Source organism: Oryctolagus cuniculus, chromosome 4 (genome assembly GCF_964237555.1).
Source record: "Oryctolagus cuniculus chromosome 4, mOryCun1.1, whole genome shotgun sequence".
Taxonomy (NCBI): domain Eukaryota; kingdom Metazoa; phylum Chordata; class Mammalia; order Lagomorpha; family Leporidae; genus Oryctolagus; species Oryctolagus cuniculus.
The window spans coordinates 81,441,471-81,460,652 of NC_091435.1; the positions used below are offsets into that span (position 1 = coordinate 81,441,471).

The following is a 19,182-nucleotide window of genomic DNA, read 5'->3' on the forward strand; positions in this document are numbered from 1 at the left end:
TTTCATTACTTTATTATTATTAGCTCCTGAAGAAGAGAAATGGTAGTTGGCAATGAATATCATAAAATATAGTTACTTCAGGGGCTGGCGCTGTGACACAGCGGGTTAAAGCCCTAGCCTGAAGCGCCAGCATCCCATATGGGTGCCAGTTCTAGTCCTAGCTGCTCCTCTTCCAATCCAGCTCTCTGCTATGGCCTGGGAAAGCAGTGGAAGATGGTCCAAGTGCTTGGGCCCCTGCACCTGCCTGGGAGACCCAAAGGAAACTCCTGGCTCCTGGCTTCTGATCAGCGCAGCTCCAGCCATTGCGGCCATCTGGGGAGTGTACCAGCAGATGGAAGACCTCTCTCTCTCTGTCTCTACCTCTCCCTGTAACTCTTTCTTTCAAATAAATAAAATAAATCTTTAAAAATATATATATAGGTACTTCAAAAAGTCTGTGGAGAGACCAGCATTGTGGTGTAGTGGATAAAGCTGCGGCTTGTGCCACGGGCATCCTATGTCTGAGTGCTGGTTCCATTCCACTTCCAATTCAGTTTCTTGCTAGTGCACTTCAGAAAGCAGATGGCCCAAGTACTTGAGCCCCGTCACCCACGTAGGAAACCCAAATGGAGTTCCTGACTCCTGGCTTTGGCCTGGCTCAGCCCTGCCTATTGCAGCCATCTGTATAGTGAACCAGCAGATGGAAGATTGCTCTATGTCACTCTCCCTTTCAAATAAACAAATACTTTTTTTTCTAAGTTCATGGAATATGGGCCCAGTACTGTGGTACAGTGGATTAAGCTGCCACCTGCACCACAGGCATCCCATATGGGCACCAGTTCATGTCCTAGCCGCTCCACTTCCAATCCAATCCCTGCTAATGAGCTTGGGAAAGCAGCGGAATATGACCCAGGTACTTGGGCCCCTGTACCCACGTGGGAGACTGTGATGAAGATCCTGGCTTCAGCCTGGCCCAGCTCTGACTGTTGTAGCCAACTGGGGAGTAAACCAACAGATAGAAGATCTACGTCTCACCTTCTCTCTCTTTCAAATAAATAAATACTTAAAGAAAGAAAAAAAAAGTTAATAGAATAGGGGCCGGTGTTGTGGCACAGCAGGTAAAGCTGCCGCCTGCAGTGCTAACATCCCATATGGGCACCGGTTCAAGTCCCAGCTGCTCCACTTCCAATCCAGCTCTTTATTATGGCCTTGGAAAGCAGTAGAAGATGGCCCAAGTCCTTGGGCCCCTGCACCCACATGGGAGACCTGGATGAAGCTCCTGGCTTCGGATCGGCGCAGCTCTGGCCGTTGCGGCCATCTGGGGACTGAACCAGTGGAAGGAAGACCTTTCTCTCTGTCATTCTGTCTGTCTATAACTCTAGCTGTCAAATAAATTTTAAAAAATATTTTTTTAAAAAAAGATGGCAATGACTGTGAAAACTGGGACAGTAAAAGTGTCATGCAGCTTTATTTCATATTTGCTGGTGATAGCATGTCTTGGTTGGAAAGTATAACTGGAAAATAAAAGCTTAATTACAGCTTCTAATGATAGATGATAACTACTAGAAGAACTAAAAACATAGGACTTCCAAATCAACCAGGGGAAAAACACAATAGAAATGTAGATCCATACTGGTAGTAGGAGAAATGAAAATAAAGGCAATGCTTTATGCTAAAACTCAAGAAGCACAATTAAACTTGTATGGAGGGAAGAGGAGGAATGTCTTAAATGTATTTCTAAACTAAAAAAGGAAGAAAAATAAAGTTAAGAACACATAGGGGTGGGATTTGGGCCAGTGGTTAAAACATCTGCATCCCCTATCAGAGCACCTGGATTCAATCCCAGCTCCGCCTCCTGACTCCAGTCACCTGTGAATACAGGCCCTGGGAGGCACTGGTGATGGCTGAAGTAGAACCTGCCAGCCACATGGCAGACCTGGATTGAGTTCCTGGCTCCTAGCTTCGGCCTGGTCAAGCCCCAGCTGTTGCAGGTATCTGGGGAATAAACCAAGCAGATGGGAGCTCTGTCTGTCTCTCTGTCCCTCAAATAAATAAATAAAATATAAAAATTAAAAAGAGGCCATAGGGGCCAGCACTCTGGCACAGTAGATAAAGCCACCACCTGTGGTGCCAGCATCCCACATGGGCGCTGCTTCGAGTCCCAGCTGCACCACTTTTTTTTTTAAAGATTTATTTTATTTACTTGAAAGAGTTACAGAGAGAGGTAGAGACAGAGAGAGAGAGAGGTCTTGCATCCTCTGGTTCACTCTCCAGACAGCCATAATGGCCAGAGCTGAGCCAATCTGAAGCCAGTTGCCAGGAGCTTCTTCCAGGTCTCCTATGCGGGTGCAGGGGCCCAAAGACTTGGGCCATTTTCCACAGTTTTCCCAGGCCATAGTGAAGAACTAGATCAGAAGAGCAGCTGGGACTAGAGCCAGCACCCATATGGGATGCCAGCGCTTCAGGCCAGGGCTTTAACCTGCTGCACCACAGCACCAGGCCCCTCACTCCCAGCTGCACCACTTCTGATCAAGCTCCCTGCTAATGTACCTGGGAAAGCAGGGGAAGATGGCCCAAGTACTTGGGCTCCTGCACCCACATGGGAGACCTGGAAGAAGCTCCTGGCTCCTGGCTTTGGACTGGCCCAATTCCGGCTGTGTGGCCATTTGGGGAGTGAACCAGCAGATGGAAGATTCTCTTTTCTCACGCGCGCGCGCTCTCTCTCTCTCGTCTCCTTTTCTGTAACTCTTTCAAATAAATAAGTCTTTTAAAAAAAGGCCATAAAAAGGTCACCATACAGAGAGAAGTATTTAGAAATATGAAATTAATACAATAGAAGAAAAAATAACTGAAGAAAGGAGACAAAAGCCAAAAGTTGATCCTTTAGAAAATAAAATAGAATGGCAAAAAATGTCCTACATGAAAGACCTTGGTGGGTGAGATTCCAGTGGTCATCAAAGGAGGCGGTGCTTTTCTCTGAAGGAAGGAGAGAACTTCCACTTTCCTTACGGCCTTGTCTAAACACTGATGGAGTTTGTGGATTCAAAAGGCTTCCATAGCCTTGGCAGCTCACGTCGGGAGCCTCAGGTGATCACTGACATCATACACAAGAGTGTTAATTGTTAAATTAACAACAGGAGTCACTGTGCACTAACTTCCCATGCAGGACCTCCATCCTCAATGAGTTGTATTGTAATTATGTCTAAGTGCTTGCAAAAGATGTATCATTCTTGGGTGGCTTCTTTAAAGTTAATTAAGTTTTTAAAAGAAAAGAAGTGAAATTAACTTCAAGATGCAATGACTTTGAATAGCCTTTGCCTCAACAGTTGAGGAACAGTTTTGTTTTTGTTTCTGTTTTTTGTTTTCATGCAAATTGTTGAACTCTTTACCTAGTACAGAGTTGGTATTCTATGTATAAAGTTAACCAAAGATGGATCTTACTGGGGAATGGGACTGGGAATGGGGGTGAGGGTGGGACTGTTGGGGGGGGGAGGCAGATATGGTGGGAAGAATCACTATATTCCTAAAGTTGTACTTATGAAATGTATAACGTTTGTATTCCTTAGATAAAATGTTTCTTTGGGAATAAAAAAATAGCACACTGGGGCAAGCATTGTGGCATAATGGGTTAAGCTTCAACCTGCAATGTCAGCATCCCATATAGGCACCAGTTCAAGTCCCAGCTGCTCCACTTCTGATCCACCTCCCTGCTAATGCACCTGGGAAAGCAGTGGAGGATGGCCCAAGTGCTTGGGGCACTGCACCCATGTGGGAGATGCGGATGAATTTTCTGGTTCTTGGCTTCAGTCTGGCCCAGCTCCGGCCACTTAGAGAGTGAAGCAGCAGATGGAAGCGCTCTCTCTCTCTCCTCTTCCCTTTCTCTCCCTGTGACTCTCCCTTTCAAATAAATAAATCTTTATAAAAAAATAAACTAGATAAACCTCTTGAAGTACAACTAAGAAGAAATGAGAAAATGCACAAGTGCAGGCTGCCGTAAATGAAAAAAGAATAAAAGTACTCATACAGAAGGCAAGAACGAAGAGAGGGCTGGGCTGGTGTTACAGAACAGCAGGCTAAGATGCCTGCAGTGCCGGCATCCCACATCAGAGCACTGGTTCCAGTCTCAGCTGCTCTGCTTCCAATCTAGCTCCTTGCTAACGTGCCTGGGAAGGCAGCAGAACATGGTATTGGGCCCCTGCATCCACACAGGACACTCAGATGGAGTTCCTGGCTCCTGCCTTCAGTCTGGTGTAGCCCTGGCTGTTGCAGCTGTTTGGGCGAGATCCAGCAGAAAGATCTCTCTTTCTTCTTTCTCTTTGTCTCTCTCCCTTCTTCTCTCCCTGTCTCCCTCTTTGTCTCTGACACTTTTTCAAATAAATAAATAATTATTCAAAAAAATTACTGAAGAATAGGGACGGGCCATACATTATGGTACATTGAAACACAAACTAAGTAGCTACTATACATAAGAAGCACTGGCTTTTAGTACTGCCCCAGAGCCACAGCTACGACTTAATGTTAAATAAGAACTACAAGCCCAGGGACCGAGCATGTCCTCTGTCCTATCTGTGAAAACAAGCAAGCACTTCAAAACTCCACGTGTGTGCTTCGCTATCATGAGCACGTGCACAGGGACAGAAGCAGCCAGCAGTTTTACCAGTGACCCCAACAGGGAACGGGGAGAACAATTTTTTTATTTGTAATTTTCAAAAAGTCCTCATAAAGGAAAAATAAAAACACATACATTAGGATTACTATTAAATGTACCCAAAACCCAGGCCAAGGTGCATCATAGCCCAGTGCATCCGGGTTGAGGAAGGCAGAGCAGGGCGCTGGGCCTCTGCCCAAGCTGGGCTCGCCAACAGCCAATCGGGAGTGGTCTGAGCTCGGCCATCCTGTGGGCCAGGTGCGCTTGCTCAGTGGCTGCCAGGACTCACCACGAGCAAAAGTGGTTTTATTTCCCCCCAAGTTTCCATCACGGGTATTCCTTCTTCTTTATGGAGGGATCTCTCTCTCTCTCTCTCTCTCTCACACACACACACACTCACACTCACACTCACACTCACACTCACACCACCACCACAAGAGGAAGGGAGTAAAGAGAGGAGGTGACCTGCTTCCAGTGTGACCTCTCCATGCCAAGGTATTTCTTTAGGTATTTACACATTCAGAACCACAGATATTTCTCCTATCTTTAGGTCCTGACCTAGAGGACCAGAGCTGCCCCTCTACATCCCTGCACTCCTGACCCAAATCTCCTGATTTAAGTTTGAAGCTGGAGAGTTATGCATCCTGCATCTAGGTTAACGCCCAACAGGAAAACTCTAGGCCTCTGTGTTAGAAGTAGAGCAGTGGTGTATTTTCATAAGAACTTAGCCTAAGTACAGCCATGACACCAGGGCCTCTTCCCCAGCTACAAAGGGCTAAGTAAAAACCAAGGAGCGGCTGGCGCCGTGGCTCACACTAGGCTAATCCTCCGCCTTGCGGCGCCGGCACACTGGGTTCTAGTCCCGGTCGGGGCGCCGGATTCTGTCCCGGTTGCCCCTCTTCCAGGCCAGCTCTCTGCTGTGGCCAGGGAGTGCAGTGGAGGATGGCCCAAGTACTTGGGCCCTGCACCCCATGGGAGACCAGGAAAAGCAACTGGCTCCTGCCATCGGATCAGCGCGGTGCACCGGCCACAGCATGCCGGCCGCGGCGGCCATTGGAGGGTGAACCAACGGCAAAGGAAGACCTTTCTCTCTGTCTCTCTCTCACTGTCCACTCTGCCTGTCAAAAAAAATAAAAATTAAAAAAAAAAAAACAAAAAACAAAAAACAAGGAGCTTGCTTAGCCGAGATGAGTGACACAGGTTCCTATCTTGAGTGCAAGAATTCGGACCTGAGACCAGAGTGGTAAGCCAGGTAGCAAGGTTTAATGGGGAAAGTCTGTGGAAGTTTTACAGCCCAGTGTTATCAGGCTGAGCAACCCCTCTGGCACCAGGCAGAAGCAATCTTCCTCGGGGGAGGCTGGGACCACCTACAGAACAACCTCCTAACCTCAGCCAGCAACCCCTTCTCCTAGGACCTGTCCAGCAACAGGTCTGGGCACCCACTCCTCTACCCCTCCCCACCTAAGATTGTACCTCCCAGCTTTCTCATCCAATGAGGAACGGGAAGGGGCCTTTGCGTGGCAGGGATAAATAGCACTAAATGACCGAGCATTCTGGCTGCTTCCGCCAGCTGCTCACCAGACCTACGGAGGGGTGCATAAAGCCTTGCTTTCCGCTTCCTTCGAGTTAGTGAGTCACCCTTTGGTGGCAGGTGGTCTCAGGTGGGCTTATTTCCCACCCTCTACCAGGTCTACATGGCTTTCCAACCCTGTACTGTTTTTTGTTGTTGCTGTTAAGATTTATTAATATGAATGGCATAGTTACAGAGAGAAAGAAGGAGAGAGGGAGAGAGGGAGAGAGGGAAAGAGGGAGAGAGGGAGAAAGGGAGAGAAGGAGAGAGAGATCTTCCATCTGCTGGTTCGCTTCCCAAATGGCCACAAGGGCCAGGGTTGGGTCAGGCCTAAGTCAGTAGTCAGGAGCTTTTTCCGGGTCTCCCACATGGGTTCAGGGGCCCAAGGACAAAGGCCATCTTCCGCTGCTTTCCCAGGCGCATTAGCAGGGAGCTAGATCAGAAATAGAGGAGCGGGACTCGAACTGGTGCCCATATAGGATATCTGTGCCCATATAGGATGCCAGTGCCACAGGCCATGGCTTTAACCCATTATGTCACAGCACTGGCCCCCTGTACTGTTTTGTACTGAGTCCAACACACAGCATGTTTGCCATCACCACTGCTTTTAGATGCACCAGCACAGGCTGACGCTAGACATGCTGCTGTCTAGGTAAGCAGTCCAAAGAAGCGCTGGCGCCTGTGCAGGTGAGTGGAGCTGGGAGCGAGGAGGGTCTCTAGCCACCGGCTCCTCCACTGGCCCAGGATCTGGTCCCCCAGAGGAGGCCCACCACCAAAGCCACCGAGAGCCATGGGGGAAGGCTTCAGAGCATGCGTGGAATGACATCAAGACTTTGCAAGCTTTATTCTCAGTGTTCATGTCTTCTAAACTCCGATGCAGGGCCGAGGCTGGTAAACGTTGACCACCAGCTGAGCCCTGCGTGTTGCCTGTGTTGATGCAGAGAGTTTACTGGGACACAGTTAATGCCCGTTTGTTTTGCTACCGCCAATGGCTGCCTTCGCATTACGATGGCAGCACCCAGCGGCTGTGATCGAGACACGGGACTCGCAAAACCCAAAATATTTCCTCTGCGGTCCTTCGCTGAAGGCCTCTGCTCCCTGTACAGGAGCAAAGCCAGACAATCTGCCCTGCAGTCACTGGAAGTAAGCTGAGGCACACGTGCCCTGGGCTAAGAGGCCTCATAAGGGACCCCAGGAACCCAGCTGCACCTGGGCGATGAAAGAGTCCAAGGCAGCACCTGACCCTAATCCCAAGAAACTAGGAAAAGCAAAGCAAATGATACGCAGAGCAAGCAGGAGGCAGGAAACTAAGCTGAGGGCAGAAATAAATGGATCAGAGATCAGAGAAAACACAGAGAAAAAGTAAAAACCCCAAAATTGGTTCTTTGTAGAGAAGCCTTTCTCTAGAGTGATCAAGAAAAATAAAAAAGAGAGAAAATTCCAATTACGGAAATCAGGAATGAAAAGGCCAACCTCACTACTGAAATTCCAGAAAGGATTTTAAAGGAATCAAAAAACAATCATCATGGCAATATATTAGATAGCCTCGATGAAACGGACAAATTCCTAGACAAACAACCAACCAAAAAGGAACAGAAAATCAGACCATGCCTATTTAAATAAAGCAACTGAATTAGTAATCAAAAGACTGCCCACAAAGAACAGCCCAGATGGTTTCATCACTATTGGTACCTTCCGCTTAAAGAAGAGTTAACACCAGTGCTTCACAGACTCTTTCAAAGCAGGGATGAGGAAAGAACACCTGGCAGCTCACTGTGAGCCAGTGCTACCCCGACACCAAAAACAGACAGTGACATCACAAGAAGACGCCTGACCATGTCTCTCAAGAACATAAACACACAAATCCTTAACGAAACACAGGCATGCCGAATGCAGCAGCATAGGGAAGATCATGTCATAACTACACACTGACCAGAGACCCGTGGCCCTGGCCAGCTTCAGACACAGCAGAACACCCAAGTCATTGATCAGAGGACATTCTCATCTCTGACCCAGGCCCATGTGCAAAGGAAGCAAAGCAGCAGGCAAGCCAACACACTGATTTCTTTGGCTGTGGCTGCCCGTGCTTGGAAGGCCACTTATAGAGGTCAGTGCTGTGACGTAGTAGGTTAAGCCTCCATCTGTGGTCCTGGCATCCCATATGGGTGCTGCTTCTAGTCCTGGCTATTCCACTTCCCATCCAGCTTCCTGCTGGTGGCCTGGGAAAACAGTGGAAGATGGCCCAAGTGCTTGGGCCCCTGCAGCCACATTGGAGACCTGGAATAAGCTCTTGGCTCCTGGCTTCAGATCAGCTCAGCTCCAGCCACCGGGGCCATTTGGGGAGTAAACTAGCAGATGGAAGATTTCTCAGTCTCTCTCTCTCTGTATGTAACTCTGCCTCTCAAATAAATAAATAAATCTTTAAAAGAAAAAAAAAAGAAATCCACCTATGTGAGGGTCTGCATTGTGGTTGCAGCAGGTAAAGCTGCCTCTTACAATGCTAGCATTCCATATAGGTGCAGCTACTCCACTCTTAATCCAGCTCAGAGTCTCTGTTAATGTGCCTGAGAAAGCAGCAGAAGTGGCTCAAATGTTTGGGCCTCTGCACCTACATGGGAGACCTGGAAGAAACTTCAGCCTGGCCCAGCTCTGGTCACTGTGGCTATCAGGGGAGGGAACCAGCAGATGGAAGATCAATCTCCATCTCTCCCTCTCTCTCTGTAACTCTTTCAAATAAATGAATACATCTTTCAAAACATAAAAGCAAGCCACTTATTTGGGAACATCTTCCTTCCCAAATTAGAGATCCCGCACCCTCTCTTTGCCCATGGCAAGAGGTAGTCAGCGTGAGACCTGTCTGTGATAACTGCTCCTACAGGGGGCCTGCTGTCTGCCCAGAAAGTGGGATGCAAGGGCTGTCCTTGTGACACCTTGAAGCCTGTCTGGCTGTAAAATGCAGAGAAGGAAGAAACTGAATACAAATACGCTTAATAAGAGGTACCCTCACCACTCACCACCTCACAATAGCCAGCACATCCCTTATCCAAGGCTCCTGCAGCCAGACCTGTTTCAGATTTTTTTTTTCTAATTTTGGAACATTTGCACAGGCTTTACTGGTTGAAGCCTCCTAATCGGAAAATCTGAAATGCTCCAAAATGCAAAACTTTCTAAAGTTGAACAACACTAAGTTTCATGTTTGGGATTTTCAGTTTGGGATGTTCAACCTGTATCATACTTAGAGATTGTTCTCCAGGAAAGACAAGTGCCTTCTAAGAATACAGTGAGGCCAGCATTGTGGTACAGCAGGTTAAGCCTCCACCTGAATGCTAGCATCCCACATGGGCACCGGCTTGAGCGCTGGCTGCTCTGGTTCTGATCCAGCTCCCTGCTAATGTGCCTGGGAAGGCAGTAGATGATGGCCCAAGTATCTGTGCCCCTGTATGTGACCCACATGGAAGACTTGGGTGGAGCTCCTGGCTTCAGCCTGGCCCAGCTCCAGCTATTGAGGAGTGAACAGCAGATAGAAGATCAATCCCTGTCTCTCCCTCTCCCTTCTGCTTTTCAAATAAATAAAAACAAATCTTTAAAAAAAAAAGTGACAGGCCGGCGCTGCGGCTCACTAGGCTAATCCTCCGCCTTGCAGCGCTGGCACACCGGATTCTTTCCCGGTTGCCCCTCTTCCAGGCCAGCTCTCTGCTGTGGCCCGGGAATGCAGTGGAGGATGGCCCAAGTGCTTGGGCCCTGCACCCCATGGGAGACCAGGAGAAGCACCTGGCTCCTGCCTTCGGATCAGCGCGGTGCACCAGCTGCAGCATGCCAGCCGTGGCAGCCATTGGAGGGTGAACCAACGGCAAAAAGGAAGACCTTTCTCTCTGTCTCTCTCTTTCACTGTCCACTCTGCCTGTCAAAAAAAAAAAAAAAAAAAAAAAAAAGATTAAAAAAAAGTGACAACCCACCTGCCTTCCATACACGTCCTAGACATGCACATTTATGTGCCTGCATGTGCATGCATGCACACACACACACACTTTGTGCTGTTAGAGACCACTCAGAGGTATGAATGCTGAAACACCCTGCCCTGATGCCTAAAAATAACCCACCCTGGTAGCTCTTCCAAATTACAATTCTCAGCTGTAAGCTGTGTCTTTAACCACGCACCACCCTCTGTGCTATCACAAAGCCCTTTCAATCCTAGAAGTGCTCACAGCAAACTGCTTCTTAGTGTCTACACTCGCTTTTCTCTGTACCAAGTCACAATCGTCTCCGCTAAACCAGCCTCGAACCTCCTCCCTCCTTGGCGGCCTCGTGAGCACCATCTGCCAGCCCCGTGACGCTGCCCCTTGTTAGCTGTCCCCTTCCGGGCCCCAGCGTCCACCCCAGGGGCTGTCAGCCCACGCTACCATAGGCACATGGGAGCTCCGGGGCCTGCAAAATGGCACCGACGTCCCAGCTCTTGCCAGGCAACAGGTCAACCGCAGAAGCGCGGGAGAAGGCGTGGGCGGAAGGCAAGCCAGACAGCATGGCCTGGGTGCGGTGGTCTCACCTGTCCAAACACATAGAGCAGCCCGATGGTGCCGCCGGCCTGCCCGCCGAGGACTGAGGAGATCATGGAGTAGACGCCCCCGCTGCCCACGCCGCTGTGCACGCCCACGCCGATGCCGGACAGCACGGTGACCAGGGCCACAAGGATGACGCAGGACACCAGGAACACGCCCAGCAGCACGCCTGTGTTCCCCTGCAGCGGGAGGAGTGAGGTCAGGTTAGGAGAGGAGGCCCCCGGACACTGCGCCTTCACCCCAGGGCCCAGGGTGCCGGGATCGAGGAACGGCGCGCACCCCACTATGTTTGAGTGACTTCCGGGTGCCTGCAGGGTGAGGGCCAAGCTAAAACACGCAAGCGCACAGGGCACCGCCCATCTACCACCGCCCGGCCTAGCACTCGAAGTGCCTCCCGGCTCATTCCACGCCTTAGCCAGGCTAACTCCTACGGGCTCTGTAAAGCCCAGCTCCCCCAGGAGCTGTCCCTGCAACCCTCCCTCCACGCCTCCAGTACCCAGGGCTTAGTACTTAGCGCAGTACTGGTTGCACTGAGCCTACATCCAAGTGGGTGTCTACCTCTAGGCTATGAGCTGCCCCCAGGGCAGGGTTCCAAAACCCTTCCTACCGCCAGCGCCTACACAACCACCACATACCAGTTGCTCATTAAATGCTTGCTGAGTGAATAAAGGAGTACACATTAGACAGACACTTCACGTGAAAAGCCAGATTCCCGGGGAAGAAGTGAGCCCTGCACAGCACCCCTGAGGAGGAGATGCAAGGCTGCCTGACTGCAGAGCAGGGGCCACCGTGGTGCTCTGGGTGCAGCAGAGAGATGGGGAGAGGCAGAGCCAGCTCCGGGCTGGGTGGCCTTACAACATGCTGGAGAAATGTCCCAGCGTCCAGGGCACTCCACACCCATACTCAGGAGATGACTTCGGGGGCTCCACTGCTGGTCTGGCCAGCTCTGTCTGGTCTTCTCTCTCTCATACACACACTCAGGATTCTTGCCACCCCACGTCTCTTCATGCCTGCTAGTTCCTGCTCACTCTTCTGACTGGGAACTCTCAAAGGACAAGTTCTAGGCTTCCTTCCCCTGCATAATCCCCTTCCTTGGTAGCCTTCCCGCACAGTGAGCCCAGGAGAAGAAAGGCCCTCTGCTCCCCCCCCTGCCCCGCAGAGGCCCCTGGGGGAGAGCGCTGGGGGCTACGCTGTTGGGTTCGCTCCAGATGTACCTGCAGTGAGACCGGGCGGGTTGGAGGAGCTGGAGCTCAGGCTGCACCAGCAGGGCCTGGAGGAATCCCTGCCTGAGCTGCGGTTTCTCCCCGTGAACACTTGTGCTTTCTCCCTCCTGGGGAGTTTTTCACTTTAAAAATATTTTATTTATTTATTTTCATTTATTTGGAAGGCCGAGAGAGAATCTTCCATCTGCTGGTTCACTCCCCACATGCCGGGACCAAACCTTGGAGGCAGGAACTGCTGAATCCAGGTCTCCCACGTGGGTGGCAGTGACCCAATTAGCTGTGTCCATCACTGCTGACTCCCAGGGAGTGCATTAGCAGGAAACTGGAATCAGAACCTGAGCTGGGACTCGAACCCAGGTACCTGGATATGGGTTGCAGGCAACCCAAGTGGCCTCTTAACCACCTATCTCTTTCCACTAATTTTTTTAACTTGAAGTACTCCGGGTGCGTATTTTTGTTAACTACCTCAGAGTCCTTGGGGCATAAAACAGAAGTACAATATAAACCTTCGAGAGGTTAAGGGCTGCGGCAGGGTGCAGTGACATGGAGTGCTCACTACTCCTAAATGAGTCACTGACCAAGGGGAGGACCCTAGTGTCGAGAAGAGGACCGAGCAGGGCAGCCTCCACAGGGACACTGATGTCCAGAAAGGGCCGTGCATCCACAGAGAAGCAGTTCTGACTCAAACTGCATGTGGGTTGCCAGCAAAGACCGTGCGCTCACCCATACCTGTGGCTGCAGGGACCTAACTTCCCTGTGCTGCTTCCTCTTCTGCAAGATATGATGATGATCTTGATTTTACACATGGTCAGGAGACAATCAACTCTGGGAGCACTGAGTATGTGCCAAGCACTTTGAATGCCATCTGTCAGAGAGGTGCCTGATAGATCTGACTATTCATATTAATTATTATTACGCACCTTGTAAATCTCTTAAGTTCCTCCTCAATGGCTACCTTGGACAATAGGGATATCTGAGGGCTCTCTCTAGAAGAAGCCTCCATCAGGAAATGGGTGCAAAACCCCACCCACTGCCAGATGGCTCACAAAGCTGGTGAAATTTCTAGGGGTGTGGCCACAAATGAATCAATGTGAGACTGCTGATTTTGCTGAGCTTACATTTTTAATGACATTGCCTATTACTGTTTCTTTGTTCACACTTTTAAGTTGTCTGCATGTGATAATAAACCGTCCTGTACCCATACCAGTGATCATACCAGATGTCCCACCTTGCGGTTTTCCAGATTCTAAGTATGCTACCCAAGTTATTCTTCCGAATTAACATTCTCTGTTTCACATCATTTTGGCATGACCTCGACTTACTTTAATTCTATGCCATTCCCTAGAAGCTCTGCTCTATTTTTGGCATTCACATTTGCCTGTATTTTCATGATCAAATCTGATTCTTTAGGTGAAACTAATGTCAGAGCTGAAGACTAAGTCATTTCAGGGCAAGAGGATGGATGAGGCTCCTTCAGAAAATATGCATTTTCCATGTCCTTTGTGAAGTGGCCTTGTATTTGTAGGGTGGACAGCCCTGAAGGTGGCCCCAGAGGTCCTGGCTTCTTGGCATTCATGCCCTTGTGTAACCCCCTAGCCTTGAGTGTGGACTGGATCTAGTAACTCACTTTTTTGGTTGAGGATCAAAGTATTTTATTAGTCATTCAAAATGATCACATTCATTGTAATTCATTTAATAGTTTTTTAAGTGCAAAATTAGACATGCTTATCCCTTCTATTTGGGCTACTTGTTTTATCCATGGAGTGACTTGCCTTTTTTTTTTTTTTTTTTTTTACAAGCAGAGTGGACAGTGAGAGAGAGAGACAGAGAGAAAGGTCTTCCTTTGCCGTTGGTTCACCCTCCAATGGCCGCCACGGCCGGCGCGCTGCAGCCGGCGTACTGCGCTGATCTGATGACAGGAGCCAGGTACTTCTCCTGGTCTCCCATGGGGTGCAGGGCCCAAGCACTTGGGCCTCCCTCCACTGCACTCCCTGGCCACAGCAGAGAGCTGGCCTGGAAGAGGGGCAACCGGGACAGAATTCGGCGCCCCGACCGGGACTAGAACCTGGTGTGCTGGCACCGCAAGGCGGAGGATTAGCCTAGTGAGCCGCAGCGCCGGCCTAGTGACTTGCTTTTAATGAACATAATACTGCAAAGGTTATGGGGATGTCACTTCTGAGATTTGGATATAAAAAGACTGGCTTGGGTGGGTGTCGTGGTGCAGTGGGTTAAGCCGCCACTTGGGATGCCCACACCCCATACAGGAGTGCCTGAGATCAAGTCCAGCCTCACCTTTGATCCAGCTTCCTGCTAATGTGCACCCTTGGAGGCAGCAGGTGATGGCTTAAGCACCTGGGTCCCTGCCACTCACACAGCAGACCTGGACAGAGTTCTGGGCGCCTGGCTTCTGGCCCAGCCCTAGCTGTTGTGGGCATTTGGGAGAAGGAACCAGAGGACAGACGTTCTCTCTTTCTATCTCTCCCTGTTGCTCTGCCTTTCAAATAAATAAAATAAACCTATAATGGGGCTGGCACTGTAGTGTAATGGATTAAGCTTCCACCTGTAGCACTGGCATCCCATATGGGCACTGGTTTGTGTCCCGGCTGCTCCACTTCCAACCATGCTCTCTGCTAAGGCCTGGGAAAGCAGTGGACGATGGTCCATGTGCTTGGGCCCCTGAACCCACATGAGAGACCCAGAAGAAGCTCTGGCTCCTGGCTTTGAATGGACCCAGCTCCATCTGTTGTGGCCATTTGAGGAGTGAACCAGCAAATGGAAGACTTTCCTCTCTGTCTCTCCCTCTGTAACTCTGCCTCTAAAATAGAAATACATTAAAAAAAAAAAAAAGATGCCAATTAAGACACCCGCAACCCATAAAAAAAAAAAAAGGCTCTGTCTCAGGTGCATCTTCCCTCTCTCTCACTCTTGATTGCTAACCCAGGGAAAGCCACCTGCTGTGCGAAGAGGAAACCCTATGGAGAGGCCCCCATGACCAGGCCCAAGGCCTGTCAACAACTATTTGAGTGATCTTTTAAAAAACAGTATTGAGGGGCTGGCCCCGTAGCACAGTGGGTTAATCTTCTGCCTGCGGCGCTGGCATCCCATATTGGTGCCGGTTCTAGTCCTGGCTGCCCCTCTTCCCGTCCAGCTTTCTGCTATGGCCTGAAAAAGCAGTAGAAGATGGCCCAAATCCTTGGGCCCCTGCACCCATGTGGGAGACCTGGAAGAAGCTCCTTGCTCCTGGCTTCGGATGGGCTCAGCTCCGGCTGTTGCGGCCATTTGGGGAGTGAACCAACGTAAGGAAGACCTCTCTCTCTGTCTCCCCCTCTCACTGTCTATAACTCCACATTTCAAATAAATAAAATCTTTTTTAAAAAGTATTGATTTTAATCAAAAAGTGATAGTTGTATAAGCTTATCAGGTGCAACATGATGTTTTTCAAGTGCTGATGAAAATAGATCCTCTCTCCAGCTGAGCCTTAGATGAGATGGAAGCCCCAGCTGAGAGCATGACCCAGTGGTACCTGGCTGTTACACCTGGATCTCTGAACCCCAGTCACTGTAAGGTAATACATATTTGTTGCTTTAAGCTGCTACGTGCTGAGACCATCAATAAATAACTAATAAATAGCAATGCAATAAATAACTAATGCAACTGGAACTTTCATTCTGCAGATGCAGCTGATACCAATAGCCATGTCTCAAAAACAAAAACAAAATGTCAAGATAAAAAAATAAACAAACAAAAACAGCAACCTCAGTGCTGGGACTGCCGGGTTACAAGTCCAAACAGCGGGAGTTTACCCTTGTACCCTTCCACAACCAGCCCTGCATGGGTCAGAGCCCAGGAAGCCCCCACTCGCACTGACCAGGGGCCTCCCCTGCCATGTGGTCAAGTTCAGGGGCTGCCCTTGGAAATGGGCCAGAGAAACAGGGGTGGGTTCCAGGAGCCCAGGGCTGCTGCCATGATAAGGAGCCTGAGCCAAAGGCATTGTGTTTGTCTAAGTGGGAGCCCCTGCCAGTCTGGGAGTTTGTGAGAGGTGGAAGTTCTTAATGTCCACCCCAGAGAGGTCACTGACCCCCATGTAAGCTTCCTATGCCTTCATACAAAGAACCTTCCAGACCTGACTAAGGCTGAACCCTGAGCTAAGGAGGAGCAGAGTGCAGAGAAGAATGAGAGCTCGGGACAGTCTCGCCTCACTCAGGACTCTGCGGGGGACCCTGAGGGACCAGGAACTCTGTGCCTCCCACTTAAGCAGAACACTAAGCCCCGAGAAGTGGCCATGTGCCAGATGTGTCAACCCGGCTCCACAGTGGGACCCAGGTGCTGCCTGTTGCTGTTGAGGGTTAACACCTGCCATCAGCGGGCGTCCTATGAAGACGGGGACCCTCCCCAGTGTGGGCCTCCTCCCATCAACTGAAGGCCTCCAGAGCACGGGCTGGGGTTCCACGGGGGCGGAATTCTGCCCCCAGGCTGCAGCACGAACACCCTTCCCAAGTCTCTAGCCTCTGATACAGATGAGGGTGCCTCTTGCAGGGCAGACCTGCTGCTGTAAACTTCACCCCTGGATACCCCCTTCTGCATTAATTCTACTTCTCTGAGGGCCCTACCTAATACCATCTACACCCTAAGTGGTCCCCCCTCTTTGACCTGTCTAGTCCAGCTGACCCTTCAAGATCTGATTCATCCACACCTCCTCCAGGAAGCTTTCCTGGACACCTCAGTGTCCACAGCACTCAAAGCCAATCCCATCCCCAAGAGACCTAATGCTGCCTTGAGACCTCTCCTGATGTGAGCTCCGCCCACCATGGCTGATAGCTCACCTAGGGGAGAGACAATAACCAGGAGTTCCAGGGTCAAGGAGGCCCATGGAGCCCAGGCCAGCTCCAACGGTGCAGTGCCACAGGGTGTTGGGGCCTGCAGTACCCAAACAGCCCTGGGCAAGTGGCCAGCCAGAGGCCACCCTCCCACCCACGTCCAGTGGTAGGTGAGCCCCGGCTGCTCGCAGGGTCTTGTTTATGTGATCCCATGAGCACTCAGTGGTGCCTGGGCCACAACAGGTGCTCATCAGTGTTTGCTTCTTGACTGTTTGCCTTTTGTGCTCAGCAGCCTGGCTGCTCACGGGAAGAACTCACCTGCTACACAGATTTATTGAATTTCAAGTCCCACCTGTGGTTGCCTTGGCAGGACAGCACCAAACAATTTTGTGGGCCTCACCCGGCCCGTGGGCCGGACGTTCTCCACCCCTGCTCCAGAGGAAGCCAAACTGATCTCCCACTTTCCTGGGGGGGGGGGGGTTCTGTCCAGCACCCTGTGCCCAGTCTCACACCCAGGGTCGGGGTGCAGGGAGGAAGGCAGCACATGGAGAGAAGCTGAGCCGTGCAGAGGGCACAGGTAAGGGGAGGAACATGGGGAAGCCAGAGAGGGCCACAAACCAGAGCAGAGCTGCCAACAACCTGGTCCCACGGAGCCTCTCTAGGCCCACCTGTGAGGGGTCCCGATCTCAGAGCACAAACTCCTGCAGTTAGACCCATGGCAAGGCTCCCTCGGGACCCCTGGGCCAGCTCTGCAGGACTCTCATTGAAAAGCACGGCCAGAGACCGCCCTGTGCTTGCTCTTGCTGCGCGTGCGCCCCAGGGGTCTGGTCTGCACCATGGAGTGTGAGGGGCACATCACTCACCACCAGCCAGCCAGTCCTCAAGAAAAGGACGACCCCAAAGATGTTGATCATGCAGGACGTGAACACGCCGTCCCAGGTTCCAAACAGCACCGGCTCCCACACGGACAGCTGGGCCTTCCACCAAGGCCGGCGCTGGGCCAAGGGCCCCTGCAAACAGAACACACAGGGCCAGCTGAGTGGTGTCAGGAGGCCCGGGAGGGAGTAGAAGTGGAAGAACAGGCGAAGGCAGGAGAACTCAGCTTACAAAACCCCCAGCTTTGTGTGAGGGCACCACACACACACACACACACACACACAGACTACTTCAGGATCATGTGGTGTGATCCCTGCAACGCAGCATGGTCCCCAAACCCAGTCCTCGGCCTTCTGCTCTCTCAGCTGGATTGCACTGCTGGCCTCCCTGCAGCCAAGCGTGGTCTGTGGCTGAGTCGCAGCCAGCGTAATGTAGGCGGAGGCACTCGGTGGCACTCCTCAGTGGTGTGGGGCCATCAGGAGCTCTGCCCCGCAGCCAGGTTCCCCTGCAGACCTGCAGGTCCCGGGATGCAGCAGCTCCCGGAAGCTCCCCATCTTCAGATAAGCTCTCCCAGCCCTTCTCACACCTGCGTCATTAACCTTGTGTAGTAAATTCCCCCTGCTCGAGCTCCTGGAGCGCCGCAGCTCACTAGGCTAATCCTCCACCTAGCGGCGCTGGCACACCAGGTTCTAGTCCCGGTCGGGGCGCCGGAGTCTGTCCCGGTTGCCCCTCTTCCAGGCCAGCTCTCTGCTGTGGCCAGGGAGTGCAGTGGAGGATGGCCCAAGTACTTGGGCCCTGCACCCCATGGGAGACCAGGATAAGCACCTGGCTCCTGCCATCGGATCAGCGCGGTGTGCTGGCTGCAGCGGCCATTGGCGGGTGAACCAATGGCAAAAGGAAGACTTTTCTGTCTGTCTGTCTGTCTCTCTCTCTCTCACTGTCCACTTCTGCCTGTCAAAAAAAAAAAAAAAAAAGATACTGCGTGGGACACCCACTACCCATACAGGAGTACCTGGATTCAAGTCCTAGCTCCACTCTGGATCCAGCTTCCTGCTAGTGCAGGCCCTGGGAGGCAGCAGCTCAAATGGTTGGGATCCTCCCACCCACATGGGAGATACCTGTTAAGCCCAGCTCCAGACATTTGGGGAGTGAACCAGTGGGTGGGAGTCCCCCCCAACAACATCTTAAAAGAATCAAGGACCTCAACAGATGAGCAGGGGACCCCTCGGGGTCTCTCCCAGCCCCGCCTGTGGAGCTCTCAGCTGCGCTGGGACTTCTTCTATCCATGTCTATTACTGGTTTGTGTCTTTCCCAAACCACAGATGAGGACCCCCCCGGCCGTCGGTCCCTGTGAGCAGTCTTCGGGGCTCGGTGAGAAGCCCCCCTTTGCCAGCCTCTGCTCATCCGTGAACACGTGAGACTAGGGGGACCCCAAGATATGCAGAGTGTCTGCCAGGGTCCTAGTCTCAAAATTCAGTTGCTTGGGGCCAGCGCCGTGGTGTAGCGGGTAAAG

The 19,182-nt window shown here is 51.2% G+C and overlaps 1 protein-coding gene across 5 annotated transcripts in view; it reads right to left on the minus strand.

The window, feature by feature from the left end:
* Positions 1-19,182, minus strand: part of SLC12A8 (solute carrier family 12 member 8) — a 190,679-nt gene that overhangs the window by 141,704 nt on the left and 29,793 nt on the right. For all 5 annotated transcript variants that reach the window (XR_007924633.2, XR_011387963.1, XM_051859211.2 and 2 more), the window contains exons 3-4: positions 17,657-17,803; positions 10,741-10,932 (exon numbers count right to left, since the gene is read on the minus strand). Coding sequence is in view for 3 of the 5 variants with exons in the window: in XM_051859211.2 (XP_051715171.2) it covers positions 10,741-10,932; positions 17,657-17,803 (339 nt within the window). In the remaining 2 variants the exon portion in view is untranslated. The remainder of the gene's footprint in view (positions 1-10,740; positions 10,933-17,656; positions 17,804-19,182) is intronic.